This window comes from Nyctereutes procyonoides, unplaced genomic scaffold (genome assembly GCF_905146905.1).
Source record: "Nyctereutes procyonoides isolate TBG_1078 unplaced genomic scaffold, NYPRO_anot_genome, whole genome shotgun sequence".
Taxonomy (NCBI): Eukaryota; Metazoa; Chordata; class Mammalia; order Carnivora; family Canidae; genus Nyctereutes; species Nyctereutes procyonoides.
Window position 1 is genome coordinate 11,407,388 of NW_026575142.1, and position 20,277 is coordinate 11,427,664.

The 20,277-nt window shown below is 39.9% G+C and overlaps 1 protein-coding gene and 1 long non-coding RNA gene across 6 annotated transcripts in view; one reads left to right on the top strand and one right to left on the bottom strand.

The window, feature by feature from the left end:
- Positions 1–2,629: 2,629 nt before the first annotated feature.
- Positions 2,630–5,921, bottom strand: LOC129498657 (uncharacterized). Its single transcript, XR_008662170.1, has 2 exons — positions 5,282–5,921; positions 2,630–3,162 (listed from the first exon to the last, which is right to left on the bottom strand). It is a non-coding gene; the product is annotated as an uncharacterized LOC129498657 (long non-coding RNA).
- A 410-nt stretch (positions 5,922–6,331) lies between these two features.
- Positions 6,332–20,277, top strand: part of LNPK (lunapark, ER junction formation factor) — a 93,499-nt gene continuing 79,553 nt past the window's right edge. For all 5 annotated transcript variants that reach the window (XM_055307950.1, XM_055307951.1, XM_055307952.1 and 2 more), the window contains exons 1-4: positions 6,332–6,447; positions 12,841–12,929; positions 14,596–14,637; positions 15,648–15,835. In XM_055307950.1, the coding sequence (XP_055163925.1) occupies positions 12,903–12,929; positions 14,596–14,637; positions 15,648–15,835 (257 nt within the window). In that variant the 5' untranslated portion in view covers positions 6,332–6,447; positions 12,841–12,902. The remainder of the gene's footprint in view (positions 6,448–12,840; positions 12,930–14,595; positions 14,638–15,647; positions 15,836–20,277) is intronic.

The following is a 20,277-nucleotide window of genomic DNA, read 5'->3' on the forward strand; positions in this document are numbered from 1 at the left end:
CAAGACAAGAGAACCATGCAGTCTTCAAAAACGAAAATATTTCCAAAGTAGGTTCTCAAGAATAAAAAAAGCTCTGACAAGAGTAAAACATAGCATTTGACCCTATATCCTTTCTAGTCCTGCCTGGCCAGATTAGCTAAAAAACCCCCACAAAAAACAAAAAAAGAACCCCTGAATTGGGAGGAGTATATGCAGCATAATTCTGAAGAAGGCTGGGCAGGGGTGGGCAAGACAGGGAAGGATGTGGTTTGATGGCAGTGGTGGAAAAAGAGCAGTATGGTGCCTGGGCAACTCAGTTGGTTGAGCGTCTCACTCTTGATTTTGGCTCAGGTCATGATCTCAGGGTCGTGGAATGGAGCCCTGCATCAGGCTCCACCAGGTTTGAGATTCTCTCTCTCCCTCTGCCCCTCCCCCTACTTGCTCTAAGTAATAGTAATTACAAATTATCATTAATAGATTTGAGAGAGGATGTATGAGCGGGAGTGAGGGGGCGAGGAGGTGAGAGGCAGACAGAGAGGGACAAGCAGACTCCCTACTGAACAGAGAGCCTGACATGGGGCTTGATCCCAAGACCCTGGGATCATGGTCTGAGCTGAAGGAAGATGCTTTTTTTTTAAATTTATTTTTTATTTACATTTTTAAAAGATTTTATTTATTCATAGAGATGCAGAGAGAGAGAGAGAGAGAGACAGAGACACAGGCAGAGGGAGAAGCAGGCACCATGCAGAGAGCCTGACATGGGACTCAATCCAGGATGTCCAGGATCACGCCCTGGGCTGCAGGCAGCACTAAACCGCTGCACTACCGCCACCGGGGCTGCCCTGAAGGAAGATGCTTAACTGAACCACCCAGCTGCCTCTAAAATCTTAAAAAAAAAAAAAAAAAAGAGCATCAGAGTTGGTGGAGTGCCATTTTGGTAGACACTGCAGGAAGCCTGGCCTAGGAGCAGGAAAGCTGTTATTCCCTGTGAATCACTTGGGACAGAAGCCTGCAAGGGCTGTCTGCTTCTATATATGTGTCATCTAGCAAAGAACACTAGCTGTCCTTGGAACTGCCTGGTGGAGAGCCTAGGACACCTGTCAGAGATGGAGGGTGAAATCTTAGAGCACCTGGTACTATAGTATCTCCCTCCTTCCATTCCTTTCATCCCCTTTACCTCTAGGGATTTTTTTTTAAAATATTTTATTTGAGAGAGAGAGCAAGAGAGACCATGAGCTAGGGGAGAGACAGATGGAGGAGAGCCAGACTCCCACTGATGCAGGGCTCGATCCCAGGACTCAGGGATCATGATCCAAACCAAAGGCAGATGCTTAACCGACTGAGCCACCCAGGTCCTCCAACCCATAGGGTTTTTAGTATGCAAGGCCCTAGAGCTTGTATTTTAATAAGTGCCTTGGTAACTCTTATGCAGGTGGCCTCTGGCACTGAGTAGCATTGCTCAGAGAAACTCCCTGGCAAGAATCACCAGAGGCACTTGTTAAAAATCCAAATTTCTGGGCTCCATACCAGACATGTGGAATCAGAATCTCCAGGGAAGGGGCCTGAGAATTTGTTTTTTTAACTAAGTCCCAAGTGATTCACAGGGAATTCTGGGGAAGAGTTTTAAAGACTTCCACTTTTAATTTTTCCATAGTGTATTTAAAAGCAAAATGTTTATAAGTAGTTTTTTTTTGCATTTTGATAAAAAGTAGGTACTTTGTTGTAAAGATTACAAACTGTAAAATATTTTTTTCCCTCTATACATGTCCTCTCCTTGAAGTCACCAAAACATCTTAAACTCAACATGTTCAAATTGAAATCCCCATCTTCCTTCAAAACCAACTCTATTCCAGTGTTCCCCATATCTCAGTGATAGCATTACTATCCACCCACCATGCCTGCCAGAGATCCCATCATCTCAGACTCCTTTTTCTTTAATTCCCAGTTCATCCCACTAATGTGGCAAACAAAAGCAGAAGAAAAATTAAATTTCCTTACTACTTACAACCCATTGAGAAGTCCTTGAAACAGGCAGGGTGACCTTCCTCTGGGAGCTCAGCTGCCTCAGTGTTGGCACTTTGCTAAAGGCAATCTTAGCCACCCCCCCCCCCCAAGATCCTGTGAGTATACTTTAAACATACAGAAATTCCTTTGGAAGCTTCCTTTATCTCTACCCCTCAACATATATGTTAGCAATCATACTCCAAGCATGTGGCCCACTGATACACACCTGAAGGATCTCATGACTGAGTTTTTACTAAACAGTAATAAATAACCTTTTCCTAACAATAGCTAGCCCCCTCAGAGTCCTGGAAACCTTGTTTCCAAAATACCTTGGAGGCTTGTGCTGTCTGTCCTTAATGCCCTCCCAACTTGAAAGTATATAATCAGCTATGCCTCACAACCCCCCTGCGGCTCTTTCTGCCCATGGGTCCTTGTCCCCATCCTTTAATAAAACCACCTTTTTGGTGGTCTGAAGATGTGTCAAGTTCTTTCTTGACCATTTGCTCCTAACCCCAATATTTCCAGATCACCCACCATATCTGAATCCGTCACCTAAATCTCCCATGTTACTTCCCAAATTGTTCCATTTCCCCCACTTGTCTCCATCTCCTTATTCCCAGCCCGATCCATTTGAAATACCACTAACTACCACCGGGGGACCCTAATTGGCTCTATTCATATTCTCACACTCCAGTTGGAATGAACTTTTCAAAACACAGATATGATCATTAAATCCCCTCTCTGCTTCTCAAGAAGATACAGGTTCTCAGTATGGCCAACAATGTCTGGTCTCCAGCGTACTGTGAACTCTGTATGGTCTACGTTCTAGCCACATTGGTCCTCTGTTCCTCAGGCTTGCAGTGTTCCCCTCTGACAAAAGGTCTTTACGCATGATGTTCCCGGTTTCCATTTCTCCTTTTTTCAGTATCTCATTTTTCAGGTTTCCATTCCAGTAGGACCTCCTTCAGGGAGATTTCTCTCAGTGAGAAATCACTGACCAGGTCAGTGAATGACCCTATTGTGAGCTCTCATAGCAACTATTTCTTGCAGCTTTCATTTATTCCTTTGAATAAATGTGGTTTTACTTATTTGTTGAATTAGACCTTTTAGCATTCCTTTGACTAGTTTATTTCCTTTGTCATCTTCTCTGGTGCTTTTCTGATTTCACTTCCTTAGAATCTATCACAGGAGAAATTTAGGATTAGTAGGCAATAATTCTTCAATATTTGGACTCAGCTAAAGCACCACCTTCACTGGCTTTCCCATATCCCTTCTGGCTGCTGTTGCCTTATCCTTCTCCAATCTCTTCAACACTTGCCTTTATCATAGTTATTTACCCTATATATATATTTTAATTTATGATAGTCACACACACACACAGAGAATGGCAGAGACACAGGCAGAGGGAGAAGCAGGCTCCATGCACCGGGAGCCCGACATGGGATTCGATCCCGGGTCTCCAGGATCGCACCCTGGGCCAAAGGCAGGCGCCAAACCGCTGCGCCACCCAGGGATCCCTACCCTATATTTTTTGTGTGTTTTCTTGAAGGTTTCTCTCACTAGTGTCAGTTACTTTAGGACAGCTGTTTTATTTATCTGTATGTGTACACAGGGTCTTGTCCTGGATAAATATTTGGTCTTCTCTTACTGTGCCTGACAAACTCTTACCAGGTAGTGGTATAGTGTTACCTTCAGCAATATACGTAATATTTCTATTCAATTTCCTCATTTCTACAATGATACTTACTTTAAGAAGTTGTTTGGTTAAAAGAAACAAACAATCCAATCATGAAATGGGCAAAAGACATGAAGAGAAATCTCACAGAGGAAGACATAGACATGGCCAACATGCACATGAGAAAATGCTCTGCATCACTTGCCATCAGGGAAATACAAATCAAAACCACAATGAGATACCACCTCACACCAGTGAGAATGGGGAAAATTAACAAGGCAGGAAACAACAAATGTTGGAGAGGATGCGGAGAAAAGGGTACCCTCTTACAGTGTTGGTGGGAATGTGAACTGGTGCAGCCACTCTGGAAAACTGTGTGGAGGTTCCTCAAAGAATTAAAAATAGACCTGCCCTACGACCCAGCAATTGCACTGTTAGGGATTTACCCCAAAGATTCAGATGCAATGAAACGCCGGGACACCTGCACCCCGATGTTTCTAGCAGCCATGTCCACAATAGCCAAACTGTGGAAGGAGCCTCGGTGCCCATTGAAAGATGAATGGATAAAGAAGATGTGGTTTATGTATACAATGGAATATTACTCAGCCATTAGAAACGACAAATACCCACCATTTGCTTCAACGTGGATGGAACTGGAGGGTATTATGCTGAGTGAAGTAAGTCAATCGGAGAAGGACAAACAGTGTATGTTCTCATTCATTTGGGGAATATGAATAATAGTGAAGGGGAATATAAGGGAAGGGAGAAGAAATGTGTGGGAAATATCAGAAAGGGAGACAGAACATAAAGACTTCTAACTCTGGGAAATGAACTAGGGGTGGTGGAAGGGGAGGAGGGCGGGGGGTGGGGGTGAATGGGTGACGGGCACGGAGGGGGACACTTGACGGGATGAGCACTGGGTGTTATTCTGTATGTTGGTAAATTGAACACCAATAAAAATTAATTTATTAAAAAAAAAGAAGTTGTTTGGTTAAAAGAGTGATTCCATACATCTCACCCTCCAAGTGTCTCCTCTTCCAGAGTAATTATCTATGGATAATTATGATCTCAGGATCAGGTTTTTGGGATGCCTGGCACCTGGCTAGTTCTTGTCTTCTCCCTCCTGTTTTTTCCCCCCTTTACAACAGACCTTGATGGCCCAGTTAAAGCTAGAGAACAAAATCAGTAGCAACTGGTAAACATTTCTTTCCTGTTCTCTTAGGAAAATATATTCCTGAGGTGAGGAGATATGTTTTGCATTAACTTCACAGGCCTTTTAAAAATATATACTTTGAAAGAGCAAAGGATGAAAAATGAAATGGTTATATTTCTGTATCAAAATAGATGAAATGTTTCTATTCATATTTTCTTCGATAGAATTTTTTTTTTAAACAAGGCCAAGGGGATTCACAGGGAATTCTGGGATACAGAATTTCTATCTATAAAACTCTTCTATTTTCTACTAGACCCAGAGTGCACAAGTAAACTCTGGTTCCCTTGCCTTCGTCCTTTCAAGCTTACACAGCTGTAACGAAAGATTCTAACAGTGAGGACAAGCTCACGCCACAGCGAATCACCTGGTAGCTTCCGGTACCCTAGGCTCGGTTTCTCACTTCACCTTACCTGCTTGCTTCGTCAAAGTTTCCATGTAGCGCCTTAAAGCAATGACAGACACTCACGGATGCATTATTTTAAAACTCGGATGTAACTAAACAGAATAGAAAAATATCCCGTGAAAAATGTTTGCAGAAGCAAGTCACAGAGGTAAACCACCACCAAAGCTTTTGCTTGCTTTTCACCCCTTCTGCACGGTTACCTCACGCGGGTCCACGTTATCTCTGGCTATTTAGACTGGTCACGTGCAGTGGTCTAGGAAACGCTCTAGAGCCAACGTTTCAAATCTGAGGTGAACACAGCCCAGTGTGTGTGTGGGGGGTTATCCGTGGGCCCGGAGATCAGGGCCTGGGAAGGGCGTATTCGCGAGGTGAGAGTTTTAAGAGAGAAAACTCGGCCTCTGTGACCTCCACGGGTTTGAGAACAACATCCTCCGGCGTGTGAAGCTCACCCCCCACGGGTGAGGTCAGCGTCCTGTCATCAAAATGACCCTTTTTGACGTTCAGCAGTGACGAAGGCCTCCGGCACTCAGCCTGCTGGATTGTCTCCACGGGCTCGTGTGGGGAGCGGGCCTTGGCTGAGCTGTGAGGTAGGGTTAAGTGCCTCCGCTGCCGGCCGCAGGAGGCTGACCCCGGGGCTCTTCAGGGCCGAGTCCTTTCCAGACGCAGCCATCTGCACCCTCAACCCCACCCGTCCCTCTCGCGGCGACCTAGGACCCCCCCCCCCACTCCCCAGGGTCAATTTCGGGGTTTTCTTTCTCCAGTGAGAGTTGGCAGAACAGGCTTCAAAGGAACGAGAGGAGGCCGAGGAAAAGAAGTAGCCGTGCCGGTAAGCCTCCCAATCAATGGCAGTCCCCCCGCCCGCCCCGCCCCGAGATGCGACGACGAGCACCCTACCGAGCCGCGGAAGCCCCAGGGCCGGCGTCCTCCGGCCAACCGCCCGAGCGGCCCGCCCCAACTGCCCGCCCCCGGCGCAGTCACGTGACCGGGGAGCGGCGCGCGCCGGCCGTGGCGCTGATTGGCCGGCGGCGGGAGCGCGGGGTTTGATGGGAAGGAGTTGGCCGGGCCCACCGCTCTGTCAGTGGCGGCTGCCGCCTGCTGCGGAGACGGGCTGCGCTGTGGCGCCGAAGCTGGCAGACGTGGACGCAAGCGCCGGGCTTTGCCCGCTTCCTGCAGGTAAACCGTCGGAGTGAGGGCGGCAGGGAGGGCTCGGCGGAGGGGAAGTGCGCTGAGCCTTCCGCTGGGGCGCGGGCTCCCGGGTTCCCCGCCCGCCTCTGCCCGGCGCGCCCGCCCCGGTGCCTGGTGGCCTAGGAGCTCCGCGGAGGTGGCGGGTCCCGGGCTCGCGCCGCGCCGCGCGCTGAGCAGCCTCGCCTCCTGCTGCCTCTGATTTCCCAGGGCCAGGGGGGACCCTGGAGTAACCGGGAGCCCGTTCGGCCACCTCCCCCCTCCACCCCCGCGTGTCCTCGGGGAGTCCGGGGTGGGGAGGTGGCCGGGTGGAGCAGAGCATCGGCTCTTTGGCCCGCCCGTGTCAAGGCGGGGGGTCGGGAGGTTCGACGCTGAGCTGTCGCTGAGTGTTGTGTGTCCGTCTCTTTTTTTACCCCCCTCCGAGTTGTGCGGAGGCGCCACGAATTGGACAGACCGGGAGGACCGAAAACTGTCAGTGTCATGCTGGTCGGCCCAGGCATGTGGGCGTGGATTACGTGCTGCTTGCAGGAGCCTCTCCACCGACGTCGTCCGTGTTTGGGGGAAGGTGGGCGGTGTAAGGGGTGGAGGGAGCGAGGTTGCCGGGGTGACCGAGGCTCGGCCCCGGGGAGAAGAGCAGATCTGAACTGTTATCAATACTTTTAATTCTTCGGGGCGCCTGGCTTGGCTCTCGGTTTGGTGGAGCCGTGCGACTCTTGGCCTGGGGGTTGTGAGTTCTGGCTGCATTGGATATAGAGATGACTTAAAAAAAAATCTCAAAAAAAATTAGTTTGATTCTTTAATATTGTGTATGGAGATTGAGAAAGTTGAGATCACTGAACTCAGTTTTGCTGATGGTGCCCTCATGGTAATAAAATTGGTGACTCACTGAGTTTTTTCCATGTTCCGCCTTTTCCCAGTTGGCTTCTGGTTTATGTCAATTGTTTTCTATCTCTCTGGCCTGCGTGTCACCATCAACGTAAGTGACCCTGTTAAGCAGCATTGTGTGGCATGCGAGCAAGCTTGGCTTCAGGCATAGGTTCGGACAGGCAGGGAGTGCTCATCTCTTGTTCTCAGCAGCACCCGTGGTTCCATTTTAGGAGGAAGTTGATCTTGAACACGTTTTTAAAAACAAAAGTGGTGCATTTAAAATCAGAATTTTTTTAAAAAATTTTTATTTATTTATGATAGTCACACACACACACACACAGAGACAGAGAGAGAGAGAGAGAGAGAGAGAGAGAGAGAGAGAGGGGCAAAGACATAGGCAGAGGGAGAAGCAGGCTCCATGCACCGGGAGCCCGATGTGGGATTCGATCCGGGGTCTCCAGGATCACGCCCTGGGCCAAGGGCAGGCGCTAAACCGCTGCGCCACCCAGGGATCCCTAAAATCAGATTTTTTAAAAAAAGATTTTATTTATTTATTCAAAGAGACACACACACACACACAGATAAAATTAGAATTTTGTTTCTGTCACCTAAGATCCGCCCAACACTCTTAATAAGCTTGGTGTTTATATATTATTAACTTGACAAATAATGTAAGAGTTATCTGCAAGGCATGATTTAATATAGAGATCTTTCTACCGAAATAGTCATTTCTTGGTAGTGTTTAGTTCAGATTGAACATCAGCTTACCATGAAGACCAGAATTAGCATATAATAAAAGTGCTTTTAGAGGTGTACTTCTTTTCAGTAATTTTATTTTTGAGCAATAAATGTGGTGGTTTGGGATATTTCAAAATTGCCTTTTCGGCTAGAATATTCGAAAGAATTCTGGAGCAAAATCGCTTTTAATTTTAAATTGAAGAGTACATTATAGAGCTTCTAAAAGGCCTGCAAGAACATTTTAATGGAAGAGTCTGAAGAATATTTTGTTTTTATTTTTTAATACTAGAGCAAATGAGGGCAATACAATTTCAGTTAAAATACAAATTGTAATTTATTTTTCCAAATTTAAAATTATGAAAATAGGTACTTTCTGAGAAGTTAGGTGTATGAGGAGTATTGTCTGCACTACATGTGCTTTCTGATAATAGTAATAATAATAATGGCTATAATTTATTATGTGCTCATTACTTGTTGGACACTGTGCCAAGTAATATATAATTTCATTTAGTTCATACAGCAGTTCTGTGAAGTGTTAAGTTTTTTCACCACTACATAAATGTGGAAACTGAGGTTGGAGAGTTTAATCTACCCAAGATCACATTGCTGGTATGCAGCAGACTCCATTATTCTCTTTTTTTAAAAAAGTTTTTATTTTAGAGAGAGAGACTGTGGGGTGGAGGAGTGGGTTAGGAGCAGAGGAAGACAGAATCTTTTTTTTTTAAATTTTTTATTTTATTTTATTTATGATAGTCACACACAGAGAGAGAGAGGCATAGACACAGGCAGAGGGAGAAGCAGGCTCCATGCACCAGGAGCCCGATGTGGGATTCGATCCCGGGTCTCCAGGATCACGCCCTGGGTCAAAGGCAGGCGCCAAACCGCTGTGCCACCCAGGGATCCCAGGAAGACAGAATCTTAAGCAGACTCCATGCTGAGTGGCCCCACAGGGGCTTGATCTCATAACACTGAGATCATGACCTAGCTAAACCAAGAGTCAGATACTCAACTGACTGCACCACTCAGTGCCCCTCTATTATTTTAATATGACTTGAAATGAGCTGAAAATTTAAGGACGACATGACCCAAGATTTTAAATTCTGACCCCCAAACCTGAGTGTGAATATCAGTCAATAGGAAACATTGAAATAATGTGGTGGGCATTATTATTTGTTGAAAACACAGTAGATGCATCCAGCTCTTAAGGTCATGTCAGGTCCCGTTGTAATATCAGAGTGGAAAGAGACTGTACACATTCATGGAAGAGCTCTTGGGGACAAGCCACTTGAGATTGAGCAATCTGTCCACTCAAGGGCATACACTGATTTATGCTTCAGAGAGAAATGCTAGTTATTTGCTTCCCATATATTTTGCGTGTGTTAGAAGAGATGGACTAGGAAATGACAATGACCACAGCAGTAAAAAACAGTTTGTATTGAGAAATTAGTTATGTGTGGGGCACTGCTGAATTATCTCATTTAAGGCTTTCAACATTTAGAAGGTCCTTAACTATCCCTCTTTTGAAGATGAAGATAACGAATAACTGAGAGGTTAAGTAACTTATTTGCCCAAGGTTTCATAGTAAGTAATGGGCCACAGGAATTGGAGTTGAGATGTTTGTGTCAAGGAGGGTAAAAGTGTTTGAACATAGAAGAGGTATGAAATTAAAGCTATGTAGAAAAAGTTGTTTAATTTTGTTATGCTTTCATATCTCTTGGAAAGTACTACCATTACATGGGTATTAATAGCAAATCAGTTTCTTTGAACAAATACTGGAATTTGGAATTTTAGGAAAATTACTGGAACAATGAGGGTTAGCTCGTTCTTTGATTAGAGCCTGAAAGCATGGATAGGCATTTAATGACTGTTTACCCTAATGTTGTTTTAGAGGACAAATTTTAAAGCATAATACCCTGCTTCAAGGATCTTAAAGGTTAAGCATAGTTTGTTTCATTAACATCAAAACAAGTCTCCAAGCAAATAATTGATGTCAACATTGATATTAATTGCAATATTATGCATATATTTCATCTTACATTTAAAAAGTGATGTGCAATGGACAAGTAAAGGCAGTGCTTGCAGACTTCCAGTCTGCCACTAGCTGAAGCTAGCTGCCACAATGATTTGGCAAATCATTTAGCTTCTCTTCCATGCAGATTTAAGCATTCGGATTTAATCAAAGGAAGGAACTGGGCCACATGATACACTGTACCAACACTGTCTCTTGTGTTTATAACTTACTTTCCACTTCAGTAGCTCTGTTTACCAGCTATTTGAGAATGTCAGAGGTGTTTTCATGTATTTATATGTAAATATTCCAATCTTATTTATATAAAGCAGACTTTATTTCTGATTTTGTGTTATTGGGAATAACTACTTGCTTCATAAAAAAATCAAAACTAAAATACTGTGTCTGGCTATGCTACTTAATATTTCTGGGACCAAATTACTTCATTTCCCTAGCTTCAGTTTCTGACATTTATAAAATGGGATGATAGTAGTATCTAAATGAAATTCATGTAAAGCATTTGTTTTAGGGCCTACCAGAGATAAAGTATTTATCAAATATTTAACTGGTATCTTTATTGCTGTCATTACTTTTTTAAAATATTATTTAAAAATTATTTATGCATTTTTTAAAAAGATTTAATTTATTTATTCATGAAAGAGAGAGAGGCAGAGACACAGGCAGAGGGAGAAGCAGGCTCCATGCAGGGAGCCCGATGTGGGAATCGATCCCGGGACTCCAGGATCGTGCCCTGGGCCAAAGGCAGGCGCCAAACCGCTGAGCCACCCAGGGTTCCCCTATGCATTTATTTTTAACTAATCTCTACCCCCAACATGTGGCTTGAGCTCACGACCCCAAGATCAAGAGTCCCATGCTCTATCAACTGAGCCAGCCAGTTACCCCTGTTGTTATCTTTAAATTATAAGAGTTCTGCATTGTGATGGCTACAAACTTAACTCAGAGGCATATAAATGTTACAAACCAAAATGTGTAGGTCAGTTGTGTTCAAAACACTGTGCTAGACACTATACAATTAGGGAACTACTATATACTTTGAAAGTACCAAGTTAATGATTTGTATAAATCCTCCCTACCCAGTCACCTTTCTTGGTGAGTATTTTTAGCATCTTAAAGCCCTTAAGATAGGTTTTAAGACCTATTTGATGTTTTAACTGAGAAATTACACTTCTATTCATTAAAGTTCCTGGATTTCCTACAATTGCATCTTAGAAATTTGAATACTGACTTAATATTGAAGGATTAATAGTACTTAGGTTGCAACTTAATTGTGGCTTATAACATTCATTTATAAACACCAGAATTTTTTAGGATAGCTTATAGGTATTTCTGGTCCTAGAAATCACTTTGTATGTGGAAATATTTTATAATATGGATCTTTGTTACTTCTCTAATCGAGAAAGTCCAAGATGGTATGCCTTATGCTAATTCCAATCTGTGACTAGTGTTGCAGAGTAGATGTATTTACTTGGTACTGGTGTCATTTTTGATTGCATTAATGGTTTAAAAAATGTGAGAATTATCGCCTTTTTTGTGTGTGGGATGAAGTAGTTTTATACACGGACAGTATGTAACTATTCCTGGTAAAAATATGTAAATTTGAAAGTATACTTTCACTATTTCAGGTTAAAAGAATAAGAACTTATATAATTATTGACTAATAAATGGATTTAGAATCTAAGATGGCTGATAACATTTTCATCCATATAGTAATATAATACATTTGAGAGTCATAGAGAAACAACTAAAAGAAGGACATAGATACACAGCTAGCTGACATGAAGGTCAGTTGACTTGAGGGACTTAGACACAATTTTAGAGAGAAATGTTTATTTGGGTATTGGAACAGTAGTGAACAGATTAGAAGTCTGAAGATAGCTTTGTGTTTTTTTTTGTTTGCTTTTTTTTTTTTTCTAATTAGAGAGAGGCAGAGGAAGAGGAAGAGAGAGAATCCCAAGCAGGCTCCACACCCAGCGAAGAGCCCAACTCAGGGCTCTGTCTCACAACCCTGAGATCATGATCCGAGCTGAAATAGATGTTCAGCCCACTGAGCCACCCAGGTGTCCTTTAAGATAGTGTAGCTTTGACTCATGCACCCTGAAGATAGTGTAGCTTTGAATCATGTTTTTTTCGAGCTATTGGGCAAATCACTGAACATCTTTTCTCTTATTTTTTTTATCTGTAAAATGGTTACAATGAAGGCTATCGTGTGAAAAGTGCTGATATATTAAGTTTAATTTACAGAAAAGAAAATTAAAGCTCAGAAGCATTAAATGTCTTGCTCAAGGTCTATTGGTTTTCTGTTGTTACTTGTAAAATATTATTCTAAACATTGTAAAACACCCCTAATTCCAAATAACTAGTTTAGTTGAGAGACAGCTGAATGATAGATATGTTGTATCTAAACATGTAGAATGAAAGTAGTACAGTAAAACTTTTCTTACAACATTAGGGGTCCTACTTGAAAGAACAGTAAGTTGCAAAGCAATAAGAATATATACTGTTAAAATGCCTTGCCATTTAAAAGCCTTTCTAGCTTTATTTTCACTTTTAAATATGTACTGGTGTGGAAGAAGGGATTTGTTGAGGGGTAGACTCTGTCTCAAGAATATCTGAACTAAAATTCCATGTAAGTGGAGTTCAAATAAATTAATATTTTATAGTGTTTTTAGGCAGTATTGCAACATCTACATTTTATAGTGGGTATAGTATGTATTTAACCTAAAAATTTTAAATACTTGCTTTATTTCTAGCTGTGAATTCCTTTGGACGATTGATGATATTTATCATTGTGCCCAGTTTCTACACATAAAAGATGGGTGGATTATTTTCTCGATGGAGGGTAAGTTAGTTTTCTTTACAGCCTGTTCTTAGTCAAATATAAAGTGTCACATAAACCTACTTGTAAAAGTCTCCTTTGTGGTATAGACTTGAGTATAGCTTGCTATTATCCCTAATTTTATTTAATTTTCTTCCTCCTCATATGAATTAGTTGTATATTTGGACTTTAATATTCACTTGCTGTGTAGGTATGCAATGTCTCTTTTTATTTTTATTTATTTATTTTTATTTTTTGCAATGTCTCTTTTTAATATCATTATCTCACTTTGACTTCTGAGTACTTTTATTTACTTATGCATTCATGTGTAAATGGTTATCTTTTCTTGTTTTCTTCTGCTTATTGCCTCTATTTCAATCTTATTTGAAGAATAGTTAAAATTATTGTTATTATTGAACTAGTTGAAATTATAGTTGTATGCTATATATAATACTTATGTTTTTATGGGCTATATCTTTTTGCTTATCATATGTATTTGTTGAAGTCATACTAAATATACTTTTAGGAATTAAACAAAATTTGGAATGCAGTTTAATTTTATTGGGTAGAGCTTTAGAGGAAGTATCTCCAATTTAGCGCTATAAATTTAAAATATAGTGATAAATGTTCTATTCTAATATGAGGAGATAATGTAGTCTCAGACAAAGCTTATTTTTAACCTCTTTTGCCATATAATGGAGTCTAGCAATATTTGGTAGACTCATTTTTTGACTGTTGCTGGAACTGCTTTGTTTTGGACTTTGTCCTCCCTTTAAAACTTTTTGATAGTTCTGCTTGAGGATCAAATTTATCTTTGTCTTTGTTAGGTTGAACCATATGAGGATTAATTTTCCTTTGTCTTTATTAGATTGAACCATATGAAATTGCTTTTTATGTAAGTCAAAACAGTTGAATATTGGCAATTTCATATGGTTCAACCTAATGTTAACAACTTGTGGGAACTACAATGAATTGATTGATGTCCACTACTTTCTTACATTATTGAGTATATAATTGGTAAGTACCTTCTCAAGTGTTGTAGGAGACATTTTGGCTGGTTTTTATTCTGGATATATAAAAAATATTTTTAACAAACAACTCTGCTATAATGAAGTATTCTTAGTTGCCTTTTAAAAATCTAATCTTCAGAAAAATACGTTAGGAATTCAAAATGAAGATAGCCTATGGATTTTGACTTTCAGAGTCCTAAGTGAACTTTTAGCAATAGTAAAGCAGACCATCTTTAGTCTTGATGTTCAACCACTGAGCCACCCAGGTATCCCTAGTCTTGAAATTTCTAATATATGATATATTTTGGATAATCATATCTAAGAAAATTTTTCTTGGAGGGAAAATTTCTCTATAAAATTTGATTAAGAATGATAGAAACAAAAAAACGTGGTAGAAATTGAGTGGTCAGAGTTGAAAGTACTTCTAGGACTAAAAAATCAAATAGGAAAATGCTTATTTCTTTAATCATGCAGTTCTGTTTGTAATTGTAATTTTATTTAAATCTAAATCTCATTAATAAATAGGAATACATATTGCTTGACATTTGAAAAAATTTGAATTAAAATGTTCCTTTTTACTTTATTTTTTGAGTTAAAATGTTCATTTATGATTTTATAAATCAAGTGTTTCTAAGTTTGCAGGAACAAGTTTTAATGTCTCATATCTGTTTTGATAACAGACAAAACCTTCAACTGTAGAAGTTCTGGAAAATATAGATAAGGTATGTCTTTGGATTCTGGGGTGTTTTAATTCATTTTAAGTATTGCATAAATATTATTTTAATTTTAGTATATGTATATTATTTTGGAGACTGGATCTGGTTTGGGAATTTAGAGATCAGATAGAGTAAACCTGAGAAGTTTATTGTATTATCTCAGAAAAATATCTGAGGTCTCTCAGTCACTTAAGTCTGTGTCAATAGAACCTGTTAGAATGAAATTTGATGTATAGCATGGTATAAAGGATAAAGTAGATTGTAAGATAGTCTGCAACAGTTTTTATCAGTCTGAAAACTTCACAAACTTCATTATCAAAAATGGTTATTTCTTAGGAATATTGAGTGATGAATAGATTGAAAGAATCTAGTATGGTTACTGTTGCAATTTTTATTAATTCTTTTTATAGTCAGATTTAAAAAAAACCAATTAACTTATTTTTAGCCAGACTTTTTTAAGATCTTATACAGAGAGAATTATTTAGATTATTAAATACTATATATTGATGTCAATTTCATGCTTGATCTTTGCTAATTTGATAGTCGAAAAGGGTATCTTAAGTTTGCATTTATTTATTTATTTTTAAAGACTTTATTTTTATTTATTTGAGATAGAGAGAGAAAGAAGGAGAGACATCAGAAGCAGGGGGGAAAGGGCAGGGGGAGAAGCAGACTCCTCACTGAGCAGGGAGCTTGATGTGGGGCTCCATCCCAGGATCCTTGGGATCATGACCTGAGCCGAAGGCAGATGCTTAATGGATTGAGCCACTCAGGTGCCCTTTAATTTTGCATTTAAAAGACTGACTTGTCAGCATAGGCATTTTCATATGTTCTAACTTCATTTCTAATTTTTTTTCAAATTATGTTCTTCTTAAAATATTAAAGTATTATATTTAATTGACTTTTAAGAGTTCTTCCTATATAATCTATCATGTTAAAATTTTTTGTTGACATTTTGATTTCTTTATGAAATTTGAGATTCAATTAAATAATATAGAATAATTTTCTCTTAACAGGAAATTCAAGCATTGGAAGAATTTAGGGAAAAAAATCAGAGATTACAAAAATTATGGGTTGGAAGATTAATTCTCTACTCTTCAATTCTTTATCTGTTTACATGTTTAATTGTATACTTGTGGTATCTTCCTGATGAATTTACAGCAAGACTGGCCATGACACTTCCATTTTTTGCTTTCCCATTGATGTAAGTAAATTGTTCATTTAGTTGACCTTTCCTCTTTTTGGCCGGTTAAAATATAGTTAGTCTCTCTATATTGTGAAATAGTAATGTCTCAGATTGAGTAAATTTGCTTTTGTTTTCATTTTGCAAAGTTACTTCTTTAAAAAAGTAAACTAACTGTATTGAACCTTAATTTACAATTCAGCAGAGCTGAGGAATATCACTCAGTGACATTAGTAATAATGGCTCTATGTGGGAATCTTTTGTGATCCTCCAATAGATGATCACATTCCCCTAGGGATATAGGGCAAGGAGTGGGCATTTCAGATTGTGGGTAGTTGTAACTGAGGGAGGATTTGTAAAACAAACAAACAAACAAACAAACAAACAAACAAACAAAAAAACCCAGCTGCCCCAATGATTCTGAATATGTTCCACTCATCCCATCTCTATTCCCCCTCATTTTAATCGCTGCTATAAAGCAATTGACCCTTATTATAGAAATATTTTATAATATAGCACTTTACTGAAGGTGTGTCATGATTGACAATTTTGAGAGACAATTTAATAAAAAAATTGATTCATTCACTCTACAAACTTTTGTGGGTACATTCTGTAGATGTTGGATTTTGTAGATGTTGGAATATAATGGTGTATGGTATACAAAAATACAAAGTCTCTGTAGATTTTAGACTGTATATATTAAAATAAGAAGTCTGAATATTATCAAAGAGAAGTGTCAAATGCTATGGGAACATTTAACAGAGGCTCTGACACTATCTGTGGTGGAGGTGGGAGTCAGGGAAGAGTTTGTATTCATTTTCTGTTATTGTCACAAATTTAGCAACTTAGAGCAACACTCATGTTGTATCACAGTGTAGGTCAGAAGTCCAGGTGACTTGACTGGGCTCTCTGCTTAAAGTCTTGCAGGCCTCAATCAAGGTAGCCATTCAGCTGGACTGGGATCTTATCTGGAGTTTCTAGGGGGAGAATCTTCCAGGTTTAGTCAGGTTATCTGCTGATTGTGCTACATCTCTCTGACTTCTGATTCTGCCCTCAGCCCAGAGAAAGCTCTGCCTTTCAGGGTTTAACTGATTATATTAGACCCACCAAGATAATCCAGGATAATCTCCGTTGCATAAAATCAGCCGAGTAATACTTAATTATATTTGCAGAGTCCCTTCATAGCAGTACATAGATTACTGTTTGATTGTATTACCAGAGGATGGAAATCTTGGGGAAGAAGAGAGACAGCTTTAGAATTCTGCCTACCACAGCCTCCCTGAGGAAGTGACTTTGAATTTGAGACCCAAGGATGATTATGTGTTTTAAGAGTGGTGTGACGTGGTGGATAATCTTTTAGGCAGAAGGAACAGCATATATGAAGGCCCTGGGGGAAATAGAGCATGGTAGCTTTAAAAAATTGAAAGAAGGCCGAAGACTGATTTATAGGGAAAGTCTAGATAGTTAGGCATGGGGTATTCTTATGGGCCTTATAATCCATGATAAGGATTTTAGGATTTAATCTAAGAGTAATGGGAAGCCACTGAAGATTTTTAAGAAGGAATATAATGTGATCATATTGTTATTTTGAGAATATTGAGGCTAGACCATGGAGAATAAATTAGAGGGGAGTAAGAGTGGATCTGAAGCAGCAGGTTAGAAGGTTGTTACAGTTGTCTAGGGGAAAAATGATTGACGGTGATTTGCAATTTGGGTGGAGGTAGCAGAGTAGAAGAGAAGCAGATGGGCTGAATGAGGTGGATGTATTGAGATTTAGGAGACAGAACTGAGGTAATATGGAGATGCTCTTGGTGATTGGGTGGGTGTGAGGTGAGGGGGAATAGTTGTAACAAGGATAAAATTTAAGAGTATGGCTTGGGAAATTTGGTTGATGGTAGTCTCATTCATCTAAATAGGGAATACCATCTGAATAGGGAATCCCATGAGGAAGAGCAGGTTTGCTCACTAAGACTAAAATACCTGTGTTCTATCTAGAGAGAGCTGCCAAGTGGGATGGTTAAGTATGAGTATGAAGCTCAGGAGAGAAATTTGAATGGGAGATTTAAATTTAGGATTTGGCAGTTTATAAATGTTAATCAGAACCAGCATCTGTTCATTCAGTAAATTTTGGGCATCTGCAATGTGTTAGGTATTGGGCTACGACCCTAGTGATTGAATGAGAAAGTAGTGACAAGATCTCTGCCTTCATGGAGCTTACATTCTATTGGGACTGGACAGATAAAAGATGAGAGACCAATAAGCAAACAAGTGTAATGAAGAAAATAAACAGAGTGATGTGATAGAGAGGAACTGTCCTCTTTTGGGAAGGCAGTATTTGAGTTGAGAACTAATGTATGAGAAAGAACCAGCTTAGAGTTGGAAAGGATTAACCTCAAAATATTAATGGAAATTCTCTTTGGTGGAATTTTTGTAGTTGTTTCTTTCCATGTTTTTTTTTTTTTTTGTATTGTTTGAATTTTTTACCTCAGTGTGTTCTTCAAATCCTGAAAACAAAAACAAAAATCCAAGCGTTGAGAGGGAAGATCTTGACAGGAAGAGAGAACAGAAAATAAAAGGACTGTGAGGTAGGAGAGATCATGACTTATTTGAGGTCAAAAAGATCATTATATATGGAATGTGTGATGTAGAGAGTGATAGGTGTGCTTGCACAATCAGATGGTATCTGGATCATGGGAAGAGTCATGGCTAAGGAGTTTGTGTTTCATTTTGGGTGAATTGGGAAGCTTGTAAAGGTTTTAGTGGAAGAATGTCATGATGAGATTTATTTTATTTTTTTTAAAGATTTACTTATTTATTAGTGAGAGAGACACACACACACACACACACACACACACACAGAGAGAGAGAGAGAGAGAGAGAGAGAGAGGCACAGGCAGAGGGAGAAGCAGGCTCCATGCAGGGAGCCCGACACAGGACTCGATCCCAGGTCTCCAGGATCAAGCCCTGGGCTGACAGGCGGCGCTAAACCGCTGAGCCACTAGGGCTGCCCTCACAATGAGATTTAAGTTAAGAGGATCATGTGTGTTGCCTGTGGAGATTGAGTAGAAGAGGACAAGAGTAGAAAACAGGGAGGTCAGCTAGGATGCTGTTATAGGAGTTTAAAGGTAAAGATGGATTGGGCATCCCAGTGGCAGTGGAGATGTATAGATGACTTGGTAGTATTTCAGAAGTACAACTGAGGCAACTTGATGGGAGAAATTGGGAAGGTAAGGGAAAAGAATGAATTGGGTGCTATTTAGGTTTTTTGGTTTGACATTTGGCTGGTGTAGGATCTCTTTTTGGGACTGCTAGAGTAAAATAATTGTGTTTAGTCTTTAGTGCAGGACATATTTTCCAATTGGAACTCCTGGAGATCATAAAATTTTAGCTTTGTATGTAGGTAAAAGCAAAAAATCGAGTCCATGCGTATTACCAAATAAAATCTCTGTCATTTTCTTTATCTTTTTGGAATGTTTTGGAATGTTCTTATCCGAGGTGTAGCAGATTTTATAATGCTGAGCTCCTTTCCCTTGTTCATTTCTGGTTTTTTATAAAAAGAGAGAAAGGAAATTTAGAAAGGGAATAAGTGTGATGTTTATTTAATTGAACATCTTTAAAAAACTTAAAGCTCACTTGACATCCATTTCTTTATCAAAATTGATCTTTTGATTATGAAAGATTTCTATCTAGTTACAAAAGAATGTCTGACAGGAAACTACTGTGCTAATTCTAATGGCTGTTCAAAACTTGTGATCTATTGGATCTGCTATTATGCTGCAGACGACTTTGTTTTGGGGGGGCAAATAAATCACATACTGATTGTTCTTAAAAGTAGGAAAAACTAACTTCTTTAAAAAATTTGTTATTTTTTTCAGTTTGATCTTTCTCTTATTTTGAGTATGAGACTGTAGTTATCCTCACTGTCCTGCCTCTTCTGCATCACCTGCATCCAGTATTTCTTGGTTTGTTAAGCTTCAGAGCCATTTCTCACTTTGTCTCACTCACATTTGTGACCTGGTTCTTGACTGCCGCTGCTTCTATTTCACTGAGCTCTCCACTTTTGGAAGCATAGACCAGTCATCAAACAAAGAATAGAATTGTCCTTCTGATTGATGACAATCAAAAAAGCATGAAATAAAATACAACAACGTGCAAGTGGATGTTGTGGTATGTAGAAGGAAGACTTACCGCAGGACATTTTCTTTTGTGTGAACTATTGCCTTAGTTTATTCCTGGACTTTTTTCCTTTGGAAACAAAAATTTTAAGGTCTGGACCAGGGTTTACTTAAAGAAATGGAAGCAGAAAGAACAATAAAATGTATTGTTTTACTTATCACTGTCTACCCTGATTATAAAGCTTAGAAATCTACCTGATAACTGCAAAAAGTGACTGTTATCTCTGCATTCCAAGTTTCCTAAATGCTTTTACTGGACAGAGAGGTCGTGGAATAGGGATTGAGCAT